Source organism: Tachyglossus aculeatus, chromosome 22, assembly GCF_015852505.1.
Source record: "Tachyglossus aculeatus isolate mTacAcu1 chromosome 22, mTacAcu1.pri, whole genome shotgun sequence".
Taxonomy (NCBI): domain Eukaryota; kingdom Metazoa; phylum Chordata; class Mammalia; order Monotremata; family Tachyglossidae; genus Tachyglossus; species Tachyglossus aculeatus.
Window position 1 is genome coordinate 37,072,939 of NC_052087.1, and position 20,505 is coordinate 37,093,443.

The 20,505-nt window shown below is 44.5% G+C and overlaps 1 protein-coding gene across 1 annotated transcript; it reads left to right on the forward strand.

The window, feature by feature from the left end:
* Positions 1-4,465: 4,465 nt before the first annotated feature.
* Positions 4,466-20,044, forward strand: SCGB2A2 (secretoglobin family 2A member 2). Its single transcript, XM_038765055.1, has 3 exons — positions 4,466-4,601; positions 15,925-16,106; positions 19,789-20,044. Exons 1-3 carry the CDS (start codon positions 4,547-4,549, stop codon positions 19,825-19,827), a joined length of 276 nt encoding a protein of 91 aa, XP_038620983.1. The 5' UTR covers positions 4,466-4,546; the 3' UTR covers positions 19,828-20,044.
* Positions 20,045-20,505: the final 461 nt, after the last annotated feature.

Below are 20,505 nucleotides of genomic sequence, written 5' to 3' on the forward strand. Positions count from 1 at the left end.
TGGGTGACCTAGAGCAAGTCACCTACCCTCCCTGTGCCTCACTTTCCTCATCTTCAAAATGTAGGGAGGTGAGGGGGGGATGTCAAATAACTGTTCTCCCTCCTACCTAGCCCCATGTGGGACAAGGACTACGTTTGATCTGTTTAACTTTTATATACACCAACGCTTAATACAGTGCTTAGCACATAGTAAGTGCCTAACAATTACCATTATCATTATTCTTACTACAGACTCAACATTTCAGATACAGTCCCCGCCCCTCAAGTGGTTTACATCTAGGTAGGGCAGGACAGACAATCATAATCATAATGGTATTTGTTAAGCTCTTACTAGAGAAGCCGCGTGGCTCAGTGGTAAGAGTCACTTCTAGACTGTGAGCCCGCTATAGGGTAGGGACCGTCTCTGTATGTTGCCAACTTGTACTTCCCAAGTGCTCAGTCCAGTGCTCTGCACACAGTAAGCGCTCAATAAATACGATTGAATGAATGAATGAAAGAGCACGGGCTTTGGAGTCCGAGGTCATGGGTTCTGACTTCTGACATAGAAGAAGACTTCCCTGAACAGATTTAATCCACTAACCTCCTCACTGTACCTCGTTCGCACCTGCCCGGCCATCGACCCCTGGCCCCCGTCCTCTCCCTGGCCTCCCTCCGCACATCCGCCAAGCTAGCTCTCTTCCTCCCTTCAAAGCCCTACTGAGAGCTCACCTCCTCCAGGAGGCCTTCCCACACTGAGCCCCCTTTTTCCTCTCCTTCTTCCCACCCCCCCGGACCCTACCTCCTTCCCCTCCCCACAGCACCTGTATATATGTTTGTACAGATTTATTACTCTATTTTACTTGTACATATTTACTATTCTATTTATTTTGTTAATGATGTGTATCTAGCTTTATTTTTATTTATTCTGGTGACCTGACACTCATCCACATGTTTTGTTTTGTTGTCTTTCTCCCCCTTCTAGACTGTGAGCCCGTTGTTGGGTAGGGACCGTCTCTGTATGTTGCCCACTTGTACTTCCCAAGCACTTACTACAGTGCTGTGCACACAGTAAGTGCTCAATAAATACGATTGAATGAATGAATGAATTCAACGAGATGTTTTCAGAAATAAAGCATGGGTGCAAAACCTGGGTCATTTGCTAGGAGAAATCCAGACGCTTAAAAGGGCTCATGTGGGCAGGGAATGTGCCTGTTATATTAATAATAAAAATTATAATTGGGGCATTTGTAATGTGTGCTAGGCTGGGGGGAGGTACAAGCAAATCAGGTTGACGCAGTCCCTGCCCCACGTGGGGCTCATAGTCTCCATCCCCATTTTACAGCTGAGGTAACTGAGGCCCAGAGAAGTGAAGTGACTTGCTCAAGGTCACACAACAGACAAGTGGTGGAGCCGGGATTAGAACACATGAACTTCCGACTTCCAGGCTCTATTCACTACGCCATGTTACTTCTGCTATATCTGCTTCTTCTTCTTATGCTGCTTTTTTTGCTATAGTGTGCTCTCCCAAGCGCTTAGTACAGTCCTCTGCGCACAGTAAGTGCTCACTAAATACGATCGACTGACTGACTTGATTGACTGACTCCAGTTCTTTACTGCCACTAATCCAGTTTCCTGCAGAGCACTTGAAGGCCACTACCTACTGGTGCTCTGATCCCATCTGCCAAGGGGCCAGGGAATCTTTGCATCTTTTTTATGGTATTTGTTAAATGCTGTGTGCCATGTACTGTATTAAGCGCTGAGGTGGTTATAAGCTAATCAGGTTGGACACAGTCAATGTCCCACAAGGGACTCATGGGTCTGAGAATCAGAAGGAACTGGGTTCTAATCCTGACTCCTCCACTTGACTGCTGTGGGGTAGATACAAGATGCAAGGCACTTCTCTGTGCCGCAGTTACCTCATCTATAAAATGGGAATTAAAACCGTGAGCCCCACATGGGACAGGGACTGCGTCCAACCTAATTTGGTTGTATCCACTCAGTGCTTAGTACAGTCCTTGGAACGATCTTAACACCATTATTATTATTATTATTCCCCTTTCGTCTCATTTCTTGTTCATTTACAAGGGTTTTCATGGTTTCATTTATGCCTTCCCTCATTCATGTCCTTGTCCCACCACGGTCCTAAGCCCTGCTTTGCAGATGAGGGAACTGAGGCACAGTTAAGTGACTTGCCTAAGGTCACACAGTCAACAGGTGGTGGAGCTGGGATTAGAACCAAGGTTCTCTGACTGCCAGGCTCATTTACTGAGTCGTTGTCCTAAGAAGTCCACTACCTTACCGTTCTAAGGGTATCTCAAGCAAGGAGGCAGTAGTGGAAGTGAGGAGAGGAGATGCTCTGAGGTATGGATGTCAATCAATCAATTAATCAATCGATAGTATTTATTGAATTTTTGTTGTATGCAGAGCACTGTATTAAAAGCTTGAGAGAGTACGTTACACCAGAGTTGGTAGAAACTTTGCCTGCCGGCAATGAGCTTACAGTCTCATCTTGTTCTGTTTAAAAGGGTCACGTTAGTTACTGTGGCAACTGATGAGGCAGCTGAATGAGCGACTTTACGATGGTTGAGGTGATCCTTTCTAATAATAATAATAATGATGATGACATTTATTAAGCGCTTACTATGCACAGAGCACTGTTCTAAGCACTGGGGAGGTTACAAGTTGATCAGGTTGTCCCACGGGGGCTCACAGTCTTCATCCACATTTTACAGATGAGGTAACTGAGGCACAGAGAAGTTAAGTGACTTGCTCAAAGTCACACAGCTAATTGGAGAAGCCAGGATTTGAACCCATGACCTCTGACTCCAAAGCCCGGGCTCTTTCCACTGAGCCACGCTGCTTCTCATCTAATCCCAGCTCTGCCGCTTGTCTGCAGCGTGACCTTTGTCAAGCCCCTTCACTTCTCTGGGCCTCAGTTACCTCATCTATGAAATGGGAATTGAGACTGTGAGCCCCACATTGGACTGGGACTGTGTCCAACCCTATTTGCTTGTATTCATTCATTCATTCAATAGTATTTATTGAGCACTTACTGTGTGCAGAGCACTGTACTAAGCGCTTGGGAAGTACAAATTGGCAACAGATAGAGACAATCCCTACAGCAACGGGCTCCTTGTATCTATCCCCCTGCTTAGTACAGTGTCTGGCCCATAGTAAGAGCTTAACAAGTACCATTATTATTATGATTATTCCCCTTTTGCCTCATTTCTTGTTCATTTACACGGGTTTTCATGGTTCCAATTACTTCTTTCCTCATCCATATTGGCGGTTCCAATGATTTCCCTCCAGTCATTCATACATTCATTCATTCAATCATATTTACTGAGAGCTTACTGTGTGTGGAGCACTGTACTAAGTGCTTGGAAAGTAAAATTTGGCAACAGAAAGAGACAATCCCAATAACGGGCTCACAGTCTAGAAGCATGGAAACAGACAACAAAACAAAACAAGTAGACAGGCATAAATAGCATCAAAATAGATAAATAGAATTATAGATATATACACATCATTAATAAAATATAGTAAGTTGCTGACTTATACTTCCCAAGTGGTTAGTACAATGCTCTGCACACAGTAAGTGCTCAATAAATACGATTGAATGAACGAATGAATGAATAATAAATATGTACAAATATACACAGGTGCTATGGGGGGGAGTGGGTAGAGAAACAGTGGGAAATGAGGCCCAGTTGGATGAGAAGCAGCATGGCTATGAGAAGCAGCGTGGCTCAGTGGAAAGAGTGCAGGCTTGAGAGTCAGAGGTCATGGGTTCTAATCCTGGCTCCACCACTTGTCAGCTGTGTTACCTTGGGCAAGTCACTTCACTTCCCTGGGCCTCAAGTCCCTCATCTGTAAAATGGGGATTAAGACTGTGAGCCCTACGTGGGACAACCTGATTACCTTCTGTCTATCCCGGCGCTTAGAACAGTGCTTTGCACATAGTAAGTGCATAACCAATACTATTATTATTATTATTAGAGCAGAAGGAGGGAGTAAGGGAAATGGGGAGGGGAGGAAGCCATTCTATAGCCTGTGGGCCCTTTCTGGTCTCTGTTTGCAGTTTCAAAGAAGGGATGCTTTGCCCAACAGTATCTTCCCCCTCCTTCCCCCTCTTCCTTCCCCTACCTCTAGCCCTCGTGCCTGGCTGAGGGAGAGAGATCTGTGGGAGCAATCTGCTTCCTAGGGGAGAGATTAGGTGGTACACTACTACTGTGGAAAACAAAATGTCAGACTTGGCTTAAACAGAAATACTTGGCAACTGATCTCTCAACCCAGTGAAAGTACACAAACATGACAGACATCTCTAAATCCTGTACACACATCCTGTTCCGTCCCCAGCAGTCCTGGCTCCACAGGTGTCCAAATTTCTCATTAGTCCGCGCTGAAGGCCAGGGACATGGAAAGTCCAATCCCAGGTGGCCACGTGACCCATCACATCATTCCCTGGGGGTGGAGCAGAGCCTGCTCCTTAAAGCATATATAGGAGACCTCCTTGCACTCACTCCCACACTGAGTTCCCTGGTTCCTGAAGCATCTGCATCTCAACCATGAAGCTGGTAATTGCCCTTGTACTGGTTGCCCTTCCCCTTTGCTGCTATGCGGGTAAGTATCCCGGATCTCCGGTAAGAATTCTCCCCTTCAGCCTTCACAGCTTTGAAGCCTCCCCTAGCCAAACCTTCGCGACAAGGCCGAAGGGATAAGGTAGGGGTTGGAGATCCGGGACTGAGGAACCCAGGCCCAGGGCCCGATTCAAGCCACTTTTTGGGTAGAAAAGACTGAGATGAGGTGGGAGGGAGATGCTGAGAGATTTGAAAGCCGGAGAGCGGCTTCCCTAAGAAACACGCTTGTGGTTTGAACTGTTATGAGAGTCAACAAATACCATTATTATTATGATTATTCCCCTTTTGCCTCATTTCTTGTTCATTTACACGGGTTTTCATGGTTCCAATTACTTCTTTCCTCATCCATATTGGCGGCTCCAGCGGTTTCCCTCCACTCATTCATTCATTCATTCATTCATTCTTTCAGTCATATTTATTGATGGCTTACTGTGTGCAGAGCACTGTACTAAGGGCTTGGAAAGTACAATTCGGCAACAGAAAGAGACAACCCCTACCCAATAAAGGGCTCTTGCAGCACTCACAGTTAAACTCAACGGTGTGATTTTTTTTACTATGGAAGCATAATCGAAAGAGTATGTAAATATAGAGGGAGCGTTGGCTGCACACTGAGAGAAAATACCATCGATGGACTCCTGGTTGTTGTTTAGAAGTGTGGCCGCCCAAGCAATTGATTGGAAAAGCTTCCCACATCAGGCCGAGCTAACGGAATTCATTGGAATAACAGGGTTCCTTGGGCTTTCTGTTGGGTAGGGAAAGGGATCCACCATCTTACATGAATACTCATTCATTCAATTGTATTTACTGAGTACTTACTGTGTGCAAAGCACTGTACTAAGAGCTTGCAGTTTGCAGCTTACTGCAGCAGAGAGTACGGCTCTATCCACTAAGCCCTGCTGCTTCTCGTCGTGGACGGGGATCCGGTCTACCAGCCCTGGAATACTGTACTCTCCCAAGCACTTTGTCGAGTGCTCTACACACAGTAAGCACTCCAAAAATACAATTGATTGATTAATAGTTCCGGTATTTGTTAAGCGCTTACTAGGTGCCAAGCACTGTACTAAGCCCTGTGGTGGATATATAAAATAATCAGATACCCCATGGGGCTCACGGTCTAAGTAGGAAGGAGTAGTGGTATCGACTCTCTATTTTGCAGATGAGGGTACTGAAGCACAAAGAAGTTAAATGACTTTCCCAAGGTCATAGAGCAGGGACGTGGTGGAGCCGGGATTAAAATCCAGACCCTCTGACTCCAAGATGTATGCTCTGAACACTGAGCCATGCTGCTTCATTATCAATCAATCAATCATATTTATTATTATGAGAAGCAGCGTGGCTCAGTGGAAAGAGCTCGGGCTTTGGAGTCAGAGGTCATGGGTTCAAATCCCAGCTCCGCCTATTGTCAGCTGTGTGACTTTGGGCAAGTCACTTAACTTCTCTGTGCCTCAGTTACCTCATCCGTAAAATGGGGATGAAGACTGTGAGACCCACATGGGACAATCAGATTACCTTGTATCTACCCCAGCACTTAGAACAGTGTTTGGCACATAGTAAGCGCTTAACGAATATCAACATTATTATTATTATTATTGTCACAACTTCTCTGTGCCTCAGTTACCTCATCTGTAAAATAGGGGTGAAGACTGTGAGCCCCACGTGGGACAACCTAATCACCTTGTAACCCCCCCAGCGCTTAGAACACTGCTTTGCATATAGTAAGCACTTAATAAATGCCATTATTATTATTATTATTATTTAGTGCTTACTGTGTGCAGGGCACTGTACTAAGCACTTGGGAGAGAATAACACAACATATTACAGACACATTCGCTGCCCACAGTGAGCTTACAGTCAAGAGGGGGAGACAGATATTAATATAAATAAATTATGGATTTGTACATAAGTGCTGTGGGGCTGGGTGACTGCAGAAGGGAATGGGAAAAGACTCAAACCAATGTAGGCTATCAAATCATAACTTAGCAGCGTTGTTTTAAATCAGGATTCATCAATCAACCAATCAGTGGTATTCAGTAATGGCCTCCCATAGGCAGAATACTGTACTAAAGTTTGTTGCGGACAGAGAATGTGTCTACCGACTCTGTTATATTGCACTTTCCCAAGTGTTCACTTCAGTGCTCTGCACACAGAGAGCGATCAATAAATTCATTCATTTATTCAATCGTATTTATTGAGCACTTACTGTGTGCAGAGCACTGTACTAAGCGCTTGGGAAGTACAAGTTGGCAGCATATGGAGATGGTCCCTACCCAACAGCAGGCTCACAGTCTAGAAGGGGGAGACAGACAACAAAACAAAACATATTAACAAAATAAAATAAATAGAATAAATATGTACAAATAAAATCAATAAATAGAGTAATAAATACATACAAACATATATACATATATGCAATACATATGTATAGGCAATATGCAGTATTGTATATGCATATGCAATACATACAATAAATATGATTGATGGATGGATTAAAGGCTTGGGAGAGTACAACCGAATGAAAAGATGTGGTCTTGACTAGAAGAAGTTTACGGTTGAAAGGGGGAGAAGCATAGTCGATCTTATTTATTGAGCACATACGGTGTGCAGAGCACTGTACCAAGTCCTTGGGAGAGTACGATATAACAGTATGAGACACATCCCCTGCCCACAGTGAGCTTGCAGTTTAGAGGGGGAAACGTGCAGACAATCAATCAATCAATCGTATTTATTGAGCGCTTACTGTGTGCAGAGCACTGTACTAAGCGCTTGGGAAGTACAAGTTGGCAACATATATAAGTGGGGAAGTACAAGTTGGCAATAGACATGAAGTAAAAATTAATCAGAGCCAGAGAGATAGAGAGTAAGGATGTGAGTAATAGTAATAAGGGTTTGGATGGAAGGAAGAGATGTTTTCAGTGACTTACCTGTCTATCCACAGTGCTGATTGTTGGGAACAATAATAATTATGGTACTTGTTGAGCACTTACTATGTGTCAAGCGCTGTCTAAGTGCTGGGAAGTTTTATGTCTCTAGCAAAGATGGAATGGAAGACTGGAATAAGGATGTGGCCTGACATCATTATCACCGTCATTATTTCTTAACATTATTAGCAATAATAATAATAATTGTGGTATTTGTTAAACATTTACTATGTGCCAGGCACTATACTAAGCTGCTGGGGGGATACAAGCAAGTCAGGTTGGACATAGCCCCTGTCCCACTTGGGTCTCACAGTCTTAATCCTCATTTTACAGATGAGGTAACTGAAGCCCAGAGAATAATAATAATAATAATAATAATAATGGCATTTGTTAAGCACTTACTATGTGCAAAGCACTGTGCTAAGCGCTGGGGGGATACAAGGTGATCAGGTTGTCCCACTGGGGGGCTCACAGTCTTAATCCACATTTTACAGATGAGGTAACTGAGGCCCTGAGAAGTGAAGTGACTTGCCCAAGGTCACACAGCAGACACGTGGCGGAGCTGGGATTCAAACCCATGACCTCTGACTCCAAAGCCTGGACTCTTTCCACCGAGCCACGCTACTTCTCTGCCTCTGATTCCCATTAGCGTGTAAGGTTTCTTATGCTTTGGCTGTACTTTCCCAAGCCTTTTGTTTAGTACAGCATCCCCAGTGCCTGCTCAATAAATACCTTCACTACTAATGAATCTATCCCAGGACTTAGCACAGTGCTTTGGAACCTACAGCTTAATAAGTACCTTAATAATAATACCATGTATTTAGAACTGTATTGGCTGCTTGGGCATTTTCAAAGAAAATATAACCTACCATCCCTGCTCACCCCCTATGAAGGACACCCCCTATGAAGACCGTGAGCCCACTGTTGGGTAGGGACTGTCTCTATATGTTGCCAACTTGTACTTCCCAAGTGCTTAGTACAGTGCTCTGCACACAGTAAGCGCTCAATAAATACGATTGATTGATTGATTGACAGGAGACGGGCTGTGAAGAACTAACAATTAAATAACAAACATAACATAATATTTGTGCAAATATTGCCTGAGCAGTATCTTGATGCTTTTTGCTTCCCTCTTCCCTTCCGTTTGCCTATTCCCAGCTCGGTAAGCAGAAAACCCCAAATCACCCAGCTCCTTTCCTTCGTTCTTGAGTGGGGAAAGGCTTGGGTGGTAGGATGGTGGGCAGTGGAGCCACCCAAGATGAAGGGCACATGCCAGACTCCCTATTTCACCCACTGCTCCTGACTTCTTCCCCAGTAATGGCACTTTGAATCCCAGTAATGGCACTTTGAATCCCCCAAACTGTATCTCTTCCAGCATGCAGTCAGAAGTCAATACTGGCACCAAGAAGCAGAGTGGCCTAGTGGCTAGAGCATGGGCTCAGGCATCCAAAGGACCTGGGTTCTAATCTTGGCTCATCCACATAATAATAATAATAATGGCATTTGTTAAGTGCTTACTATGTGAAAGGCACTGTTCTAAGCACTGGGGAGGATACAAGGTAATCAGGTTGTCCCACGTGGGGCTCACAGTCTTGATCCCCATTTTACAGATGAGGGAACTGAGGCCCAGAGAAGTGAAGTGACTTGCCCAAAGTCACACAGCTGACAAGTGATGGAGCCGGGATTAGAACCTATTACCTCTGACTTCCAAGCACAGGCTCTTTCCAGTGAGCCACGCTGCTTCTCTATGAGCCACATGTCTTCTATGTGACCTTGGACAATTCAGTGCTTTGAACAGTGCTTTGCACATAGTAAGCGCTTTATAAATGCCATTATTATTACTATTAAGTCACTTCACTTCTCTGGGCCTCAGTTACTGCATCTGGGAAATGGGGATTATTAATAATGATAATAATTATAATAATAATGGTAATAGTATTTGTTGAGCATCTACTTTGTGTCAAATACTGTTCTTAGCACTGGGGTAGAAGCAAGGTAATCGGGTTGGACACAGTTCCTGTTGCACATGGGGCTCACAGTCTTAATCCCTATATTACAGATGAGGTGACTGAGGCACAAAGAAGTTAAGGAGCTTGTCCAAAGTCACACAGTGGACAAATGGTGGAGTCGGAATTAGAACTCATGTCCTCTAACTCCGAAACTCATGCCCCTGGGTCTCGCTGCTTCTCTAAGATTAAGATTGTGAGCCCCATGTGGGACATGTACTGTGTCCAACCTGATTAGCTTGTTTTTACCCCAGGACTTCTTATAGTGCCCGACATTTAGTAAGTACTGAACAAATACCATAAAGAAAAAACTGAGTGCCTAGGGGAACAGAGCAGTTAAGAGGCACAGTAAAGAACCAAAGGAAAGGTGAAGAAGCAGTTTCTACTCTTAAGGAATTTTAGCCTAATAATAATAATAGTGGCATTTGTTAAGCGCTTACTACGTACAAAGCACTGTTCTAATCACTGGGGGGATACAAGGTGATCAGGTTGTCCCACGTGGGGCTCCCAGTCTTCATCTCCATTTTACAGATGAGGTAACTGAGGCTCAGAGAAGTTAGGTGACTTGCCCACGGTCACACAGCAGACACGTGGCAGAGCCAGGATTAGAACCCATGACCCCTGACTCCCAAGCCCGGGCTCTTTCCACTGAGCCACGCTGCTTCTCTAAGCGTTTCTAAGGAGCCTAGACCATCTGGTCTACAGTGATGAATGTGGGCAGGGAATGTGTCCGCTAATTCTATTGTATTGGACTCTCCCAAGCATTTAGTATAGAGTTCTGCACCTAGTAACCTCCCCAGTGCTTAGAACAGTGCTCTGCACATAGTAAGCGCTTAACAAATGCCATTATTATTATTATTATTATTATTATTATTATTAATAAATACCAGCCGAGGATCCCGGTGGAAAGCAGAATCTGGAGAGGAGAGGAATGCCATGGGTTTGTGTGGCCAAGAGCCTGGCTTTGGATTTGCGCCAAAGTTTAATGTATTTGAAGTCTCGCCGTGCTCCGATAGCTAATTCAGAGAGTGGCCGGCTCCCTCTGCACACAGTAAGCGCTCAATAAATACGATTGATTGATTGATCGATCATTGAGTTGCTTCCTCAGTCAGTGAAAGAAGACCCGCTAGGTTTCAGGCACTCAAACGTTTCTGAAGATTTCGTCACGTTTCTGAAAGGTGCTTTTCCCTGAGTTGTGGAAGCGAGTGAGAAGAGAAGAAAAAAGAGATCTGGTGATCCTTGGCTTTCCCATTCTCACTCCAAAGCTAAGCAGGGAAGAGGCAGAGAAGGGGGGAAAAGAGAGAAACCTGACCCCAGGGAATAATCTGAGAATTTTGAAAATGACCCATGAGTTCAGGCCCATTTCCACCCCTGCTGATTTGATGTTGGCCAGACTTCAGGGGGTCCTGCCTGACTTTGGGGGCATCCTTGGACCGGCATTGATGAATAGCATAGCAGATAGAGCTCGGGCTTTGGATCAGAAGGTCATGGATTCTAATCCCGGCTCTGCCCCTTGTCTGCTGTTTGACCTTGGGCAAGTGACTTCGCTTCTAAACTACGAGCCCGTTGTTGGGTAGGGACCGTCTCTATATGTTGCTGATTTGCACTTCCCGAGTGCTTAGTGCTTAGAGAAGCAGCGTGGCTCAGTGGAAAAAACACAGGCTTTGGAGTCAGGGGTCATGGGTTCAAATCCTGGCTCCAGCAACTGTCAGCTGTGTGACTTTGGGCAAGTCGCTTCACTTCTCTGGGCCTCGGTTACCTCATCTGTAAAATGGGGATGAAATGGGGATGCCCCCCATGGGACAACCTGATCACCTTGTAACCTCCCCAGAGCTTAGAACAGTGCTTTGCACATAGTAAGCGCTTAATAAATGCCATCGTTAGTAGTAGTAGTAGTAGTAGTACAGTGTTCTGCACACAGTAAGTGCTCAATAAATATGACTGAATGAACTTCTTTGTGCCTCAGTTACCTCTTCTTTAAATTGGAGATTGAGACTGTGAGCCCTACATGGGACAGGGACTGTGTCCAACCTGATTTGCTTATATCTACCCCAGAGCTTAGTACAGTGTCTGGCACATAGTAAGCGCTCAACAAATACCATAATTTTTATTACTATTATCCTGTGGAGAGTAGCCCCACCCTCAGCCTCCCGGCACCTACGTGAGGATCAGTTATTAATTTTAACATAATAATGATTGTATTTGGTAAGTGCTTACTATGTGCCAAGCACTGTTCTAAGCACTGGGGGAGATTCAAGGTAATCAGGTTGTCCCACGTTGGGCTCACAGTCTTAATCCCCATTTTACAGATGAGGTAACTAAGGCACAGAGAAGTTAAGTGACTTGCCCAAGGTCACACAGCAAATGTGATGGAGTCGGGATTAGAACCCATGACCTCGGACTTCCAAGCCCATGCTCTTTCCATTGAGCCACGCTGTCTCCCCCTCTAGACTCTAAGCTCCATATGGGCAAAGAATCTGTCTACCGATGAGCTTGCTAAGGACAGGGAATATTCCTGTTTATTGTTGTATTGTACTCACCCGAGCACTTAGTACAGTGTTCTGTAAGTGCTCAGTAAATACGATTGAATGAATGAATGACTCCGGTATTTTATAATAATAATGATATAATAATGATGGCATTTATTAAGCGCTCACTATATGCAAAGCACTGTTCTAAGCACTGGGAAGATTACAAGGTGATCAGCTTGTCCCACGGGGGGCTCACAGCTTTCATCCCCATTTTACAGATGAGGGAACTGAGGCCCAGAGAAGTTCAGTGACTTGCCCAGAGTCACACAGCTGACAATTTCTAGGCTGTGAGCCTGCTGTTGGGTAGGGACCATCTCTGTATGTTGCCAGCTTGTACTTCCAAAGCGCTTCGTACAGTGCCCTGCACACAGTAAGCGCTCAATAAATATGATTGAATGAATGATTGAATGAATGAATGAATGAATGACAATTGGCGGAGCCAGGATTTGAACGCATGGACTCTTGACTCCAAAGCCCGGTCTCTTTCCACTGAGCCACGCTGCTTCTCACTCTGCTACTGTACTCTCCCAAGAGCTTAGTACAGTACACCAGAAGTGCTCAATAAGTACGATTGATTGACAGAACGTGGCAGGCGTGAAATTCTTAAAGTGGAATAAGGACCAGCTACAACAATCTAATCTCCTTCAGGATGGAGGGTTGGGGGTAAGGGAGAGAAGCAAAGATGTGCAATGTTCAACATAGAGGTAATCCGAATATGTTTACTCAAACTTTGCTCAATATGATGAATTTCATACCCTTAGCACTAAAGTATGGACGGATCGACATACTCTATTCATGTATTCACTATTTATTCATGGATTCATCTTGCTATTTACCCGGTATCTCTTGGCTTATTCTCCTGCTCCCAATATTTAGTGTGTGTCTATCTCCTTCTTTAGGCTGTGAGCTCCTTGCGGGAAGTGACCTTGTCCTAGGCTTCCATTGTGTACCCAGCTCTCCTATAATAATAATAATGATGTTGATGTTTGTTAAGCGCTTACTATGTGCCAAACACTGTTCTAAGCGCTGGGGGGGGGGGGGATACAAGGTAATCAAGATTGTCCCAACGGGGGCTCACAGTCTTCATCCCCATTTTACAGATGAGGGAACTGAGGCACAGAGACGTGAAGTGACTTGCCCAAAGTCGCACAGCTGACAAGTGGCAGAGCTGGGATTAGAACCCATGACCTCTGAACCTCTCTTTCCACTGAACCACACTGCTTCTCGTGCTTCTATAATATGAGGGTTGTTGGTTTTCTATGGTATTTGCTTTTTATGGTATTTTTGTTAAGCTCTTACAATGTGCCAGGCACCGTACTGACTACTGAGGTAGATACAAGGTTGTTAAGTTGGACACTGTCCCTGTCCTGCACGGGGCTCACAGTCTTAATCCCCATTTTACAGATGAGGTAACTGAGGCCCAGAGAACTCCTACCTCACCTCCCCCTCCCTTCTTTCCTTCTCCAGCTCAGCCCGCACCCTCTGCTTCTCTGCTGCCGCTAACCTCCTCCCTGGGCCTCGTTCTCACCTGTCCCGCCGTCGACCCCCGGACCTCCCTCCACACATCCGCCAAGCTAGCTCTCTTCCTCCCTTCAAAGCCTTACTGAGAGCTCACCTCCTCCAGGATGCCTTCCCACACTGAGCCCCCTTTTTCCTCTCCTCCTCCCCAACCCCCCCCACCCTACCACCTTCCCCTCCCCACAGCACCTGCATATATATATATATATATATATATATATATATATATATGTTTGTACAGATTTATTACTCTATTTTACCTGTACATATTTACTATTCTATTTATTTTATTTGGTTACTATGTTTTGTTAATATGTTAATATGTTTTGTTTTGTTGTCTGTCTCCCCCTTCTAGACTGTGAGCCCGCTGTTGGGTAGGGACTGTCTCTGTATGTTGCCAACTTGGACTTCCCAACCACTTAGTCCAGTGCTCTGCACACAGTAAGCGCTCAATAAATACAATTGAATGAATGAATGAATGAACTGAAGTGACTTGCCCAGGGTCATAGGGCAGACCAGTGGGGGAGCCGGGATTAGAACTCAGGACCCCTGCCTCGCTAGCTAGCCTGTGCTCTATCCGCTAGGACTCGCTGCTTCTCGGGAGGGGTGCGTTCTATCCAAACCTCACGTTAAGGACAGCGTATGAGGTTGTGTTCACTGCATCTAGCCTGGCCTAGGGAAGTAGCACAGCCTAGTATCATCATCATCATCATCAATCGTATTTATTGAGCGCTTACTATGTGCAGAGCACTGTACTAAGCGCTTGGGAAGTACAAATTGGCAACATATAGAGACAGTCCCTACCCAACATTGGGCTCACAGTCTAAAAGGAGGAGACAGAGAACAAAACCAAACATACTAACAAAATAAAATAGAATAGATATGTACAAGTAAAATAAATAAATAAATAAATAGAGTAATAAATATATACAAACATATATACATATATACAGGTGCTGTGGGGAAGGGAAGGAGGTCAGATGGGGGGGATGGAGAGGGGGACGAGGGGGAGAGGAAGGAAGGGGCTCAGTCTGGGAAGGCCTCCTGAAGGAGGCCTAGTAGATCCAGCACAGGCTTGGGAGTCAAAAGGATGCGGGTTCTAATCCTGGCTCCACCACTTGTCTGCTGTGGGACCTTGGGCAAGTCACTTCACTTCTCTGGGCCTGGGTTACCTCATCTGTAAAATGGAGGTCAAGACTGAGAGCCCCATGTGGGACAGGGACTATGTCCAACCTGATTAGCTTGTATCTACCCCAGCACTTAGTACAGTGTTTGGCACATAGTAAGCTTTCTCTTCAGACCCCGTGGCATATTACTGGCATTATCTGATGGGTTTCTAGACTGTGAGCCCATTGTTGGGTAGGGACCACCTCTATATATTGCCGACTTGTACTTCCCAAGCACTTAGTACAGTGTTCTGCACACAGTAAGCGCTCAATAAATGCGATTGAATGAATGAATCGCCTTCCTAATTCCCTCACAACCTTGTAGCCAAAACACAGACTGAAAATGTGAGCCCTGGAAGAACTGGGGATACTTTCCCAAGCACTTTTTTTTAAAAAAGGTAGTTCAATGCTCAGTGCTCACTTAATCCCACTGCTTGATAAAAATGGAGAATTGAATTGAATAACTTCTGTTAATACTCACCAATAACAATTTTTTTTTGTCAAGCACTTACTACGTGCCAGGCACTCTACTAAGCGCTGGGGCAGATACAAGCTAATCAGGCTGGACACTGTCCCAGTCCCAAATGGGACTCACAGTCAAACCCCATTTTACAAATGAAGTACCTGAGGCACTGAGAAGTTGTGACTTGCCCAAGGTCACCCAGCAAACAAGTGGTGGAGACAAGATTAGAACCCAGGTCCTTCTGACTCCAGGCCTGTGCTCTATCCATTAGGCAGCACTGCTTCTAGAATCATTCTGGAATTCCAGGATTAATTCCAGAATTATTTCTCGACTGCAAATTCGTTGTGGGCAGGGTACAAGTCAACCAACTCTGTCAAGCACTTAGTACAGTGCTCTGCACACAGTAAGCGCTCAATAAATATGATTGAATGAATGAATGAATGTTATAACGCACTCTCCTAAACCCTTAGTACAGTGCTCTGCACACAGTAAGCACTTAATAAATACATTAGACTAATTGACTGATGAGACAATGAAAGGTACTAGAGGACAGGGGTCATATCCATTAACTCTATTTTCTCTCCCCAGCACTCTCTGAACACTGCACAGAATAAATACCTCATAACTATTGATTGACTGAGAGAGATAAATGGCCTAAAATATGTTCTCAGTGTTTAACCCACCTTTTACTTTTTACTTTTCAGGTAGTGGCTGCCCAGGGCTTCAAAATATGATAACTCTGGCCATCAATGGAACCGAGGACGAACTAATGAACGCAACGGAAAACTATATTACTTCTCCATTAATGACAAATGCTATTTCTCAAGTAAAGGAGTGCTTTTTGAAACAATCAAGACAAAACTTGGATCTCACACTAGCTGTAATGGTAAGCTCTATGTGAATAATGTCACTAACGTAAGGGGGAAATCCAAAATCCTGTGGTAATTCTTCAACTGTCCCTCTCCATCCCCCGCTGTTTCCCCAAGGGCCTGTGGGAAAAGAAACCCTCTAATTTCAGGGCATTGATTTGCTCCTAAAAATTAGAAAACCTTATCATCTTTCCTTGGCCAACCAGTCAGGATTTCCCTTCCTAGGGAGACACTGATATTCCTTTCCAGCAGTTCCAGAAACCAGGGATCACCCCCACTTCCCACTTCTCGGGGTCTAATGGACCCTGAGCCGTAGATACTCACTCCACTCCACAGCTTTTTGAGCTGGACCCTCAACGTGTCTCTGACAAGACTTAAAAGTTTCCAGCCAATCCAAAATAATAACTCTATGTCCAGTTACCTCTTTGAAGCCCATCCCCTCTCGGTGTCCAGTCCTCTCCAGTTCCCCAAATCTCTGCTCCCTTTAATTAATTAATAAATTATGGTACTTAATAATAATAATAATAATAATAATAATGGCATTTGTTAAGCGCTTACTATGTGCAAAGTACTGTTCTAAGGGCTTGCTATGTGCTAAGCACTACCCTAAGGGCTGCAGTAATATTAATTAGGGTAGAGAAGCAGCGTGGCTCAGTGGAAAGAGCCCGGGCTTGGGAGTCAGAGGTCACGGGTTCTAATCCCGCTCCGCCACATGTCAGCTGTGTGATCTTGGGCAACTCACTTAACTTCTCTGAGCCTCAGTTACCTCATCTATAAAATGGAGATTAAGATTGTGAGCCCCACGTGGGACAACCTGATTACCTTGTATCCCCCCCCAGCGCTTAGAACAGTGCTTTGCACATAGTAAGCGCTTAACAAATGCCACTATTATTATAATTATTATTATTACCCTTTCCTCCCCAGCCATTGGGATGAGAAGCTGACTCCTCTGTGCCAGTTGAGAATCAGTCAGGGAGTGTGAGAAATGAAACAGACCCTCCCTCTGCTTTCTGATAGGCTTCTTCCTTCCATCAGTCAGTGGTATTTACTGGATGCAGAACATTCATTCATTTATTCAATCGTATTTATTGAACACCTACTGTGTGCAAAGCACTGAATTAAGCACTTGGGAGAGTGCAATATAACAGTAAACAGACACATTCCCTGCCCACAATGGGCTTACAGTCCAGCAGTCCAATGGGCCAACGCAGTTGATAGACATATTCCCTGTTCACAACAAGCTTACAGTCTAAAGGAGATTGTAGTTCCCAGGGAACCAGAGTTTGGAGTCATAAGGCAGCAAAGTATTTGTTACAGGAGGAGAAAACTAGAACTATTCTTATTTCTCATATTTGTTAACCATTTACAGTGGGCGAAGCTCTGATCCATGCTCTGGGGAAAGATGCAGATAGTAATTCAAACTTGAGCCCTGGCCCTTAGGGGACACCCGATCTAAAAGGGCTAGGGGGATTGATAAAACAGGGGAAAAAGGAATGGGGTAAATCTGGCAATAAATAATAATAATCATGTGACTTGGAGAGAGAGAGGGGCAGCAATGGGAGACATGGGTGGGACCATTAAAATGTTACAGCCTGACAGAATTTTGAGTCCTAATATTTAGGGAAGCAGTGTGGCCTAGTGGAAAGAACACGGGCTTAGGAGTCAAAAGACCTAAGTTCTACTACCAGCTGTACTACTTGCCAGCTGTGTGACCTTGGGCAAGTCAGTTAAGGTCTTTGTGTCTCAGTTAACTTCTCTGTGCCTCATCTGTAAAACTGGGATTCAATATTCTCTCTCCTTTTCTATGAGCTCTATATGGGACAAGGACTGTGTCTCACCGATTATATTGGTCTAGTGGATAGTATATGAGCCTGGGGGTCAGAAGGTTATGGGTTCTAATTCCAGCTCTGCCATTTGTCTGTTGTCTGGCCTTGGGCTGTTGGGTAGGGACCATCTCTATATGTTGCCGACTTGTACTTCCCGAGCACTTAGTACAGTGCTCTGCACACAGTAAATGCTCAATGAATACAATTGAATGAATGAAATGACTGAATAACTGCTTAACTTCTCTGTGCCCCAGTTACCTCATCTGTAAAATGGAGATTAAGACTAGGCAACCCATGTGGGACAGGGACTGTATCCAACTTCATTTGATTGTATCCATCCCCGCATTTAGTATAGTCCCTGGCATATAACAAATACCACAATTATTATTATTATCACCATAGTGCTTAGTACAGTGCTTGGCTATTTGTTGCCAAGTTATTAGATCTGAGACAGATAAGCAATCCTCCATTCCGGTCCATCCTTCTTACTGAAACTGAAACCCCTTTCCTCCATTCTGAGTTATCCCAGAAAGCTTTTGTTTCTTCAGGACTTTCTCCTCCCAGATTGGCTTCCTGAGGAGTTCTTTGTTCCATCCTCTTAAGCTCTTGAGTAACAGAGGAAATGTGGGAAAACCCAATCAAGTCCAGTTCCAGGACCACTCAGATCCATTTTTTAAAAGTTGTTAAGGGCTTACTCTGTGTCAAACACTGTTCTAAGAGCTAGGTTAGGTACGTGTGTTCCCCTCTAGATGTAAGCTCGTTGTGGTCAGGAACTGTGTCTGTTTATTGTTGCAGTGTACTCTCCCAAGAGCTTAGTACAGTGCTCTGCACACAATAAGTGCTCAATACATATGATTGAATGTATATAAGTTAATTGGGTGAGGACACAATCCCTATCCCACATTTATTCACTAGTGTTTATTGAATTTCTATTCTGTGCAAAGCAATGCACTGAGCACTTGGGAAAGTGTAACAGAAATGTGGTACATGTCCCCTGCCTTTAGGAAGCTCACAACCTTTTCTTTTTTTAAAAAAATGATATTTGTTAAGCGCTTACTATGTGGAAAACACTGTTCTAGCAGCGGGGTAGATAAAAGTTAATTAGGTGGGACACAGTCCCTTCCATGTATGGGGCTCATAGTCCAAGTAGGAGGGAGAACAGGAGAACTGAGGCACAGAGAATAATAATAATAATGGAATTTATTAAGCACTTACTATGTGCAAAGCACTGTTCTAAGTGCTGGGAAGGTTACGAGGTGATCAGGTTGTCCCGGGGGGGCTCACAGTCCTAATCTCCATTTTACAGATGAGGCAACTGAGGCACAGAGAAATTAAGTAACTTGCCCAGAGTCACACAGCTGACAATTGGCGGAGCTGGGATTTGAACCCATGACCTCTGAGTGTAGTGACTTGACCAAGGTCGCACAGCCAGCAATTGACAGAGCTGGGATTAGAACCCAGGTCCTCTGATTCCCATGCGCATGCTCTTTCCACTAGACCATGCTCTTTCTTAACTAAAAGGTTGTCAGGTATCCCCAGAATAACTGTTTCCATTTCCACAGAGTCAGAGTCAGAAGGTGATGGCCCTCCAATCACAACGATCCCAGCCTCGGCTACAGCAGCTGTAACAGTCCCTGTCCTGTTTCCTATTTCTGATTCCTGATAAACAGTTTTTCCCCTAGGGAGCTCCCCAGATTAGAATATACCTTGGCTAAAAGATCTATCTGCACACAGTAGGCACTCAATAAATATGATGACTGAATGAATGAATCTATCAAAATATTAAAAGTCCATAAAATTACTATTGGATCCCTAGCCCATGAAAAACACCAAGGTTTTCATTGTAATGGCAAACGTTCCATTTCCATTTCAGAATCTCATCTACAACAGTCCGCAATGTTCCCCTTATTAATTCCTTGAACTTCCGAGCTTTGAGAAACTGCCATGGACTGACTGCCTGTGAATGAAGACCGAATATCTGAAAATTTCCAAATGTTTCTTCCTGCCATCTACAGATCATTTCCGCCCCTGCCTCTCTCAATTCACAAATCACTCTTTCAATGCAGAAGGCTTAGCTGATGTAGTCTAACCCACCTTTCTCTCTGCAATAAAGTGAATGCAACAACCCCCTCATTCTCATCAATCTCCTTCTCTCTCGGTGACTCAAATGATGACGGGCCAGAAAGCCAGACCCGATACTGGACATACATCTCTGCTCTTTCAGTGAATGGGAAATAGAAGGTGTGCTCCCTACCCATCTCATTATATTGTCCAGAGGGCCAGGACCCTCAGATCAATTCTCTCCACATCTAGGAAGCAGGATAATGATAATAATAATAATTGTGGTATTTGTTAAGTGCTTACTATGTGCCAGGCATTGTAAAAAGCACTGGTGTAGATAGAGCTAATTGGGTTGGACACGTACCTGTTCCACAAGGGGCTCAGTCTTAATCCCCATTTTACAGATGAGGAAACTGACACAGAGAAGTGAAGTGACTTGCCCGTGGTTATAATGCAGACAAGTCAGGGAGCCAGGATTAGAACCCAGGTCCTTCTGACTCCTACGCCCGGGCTCTATCCTCTAGGTCAT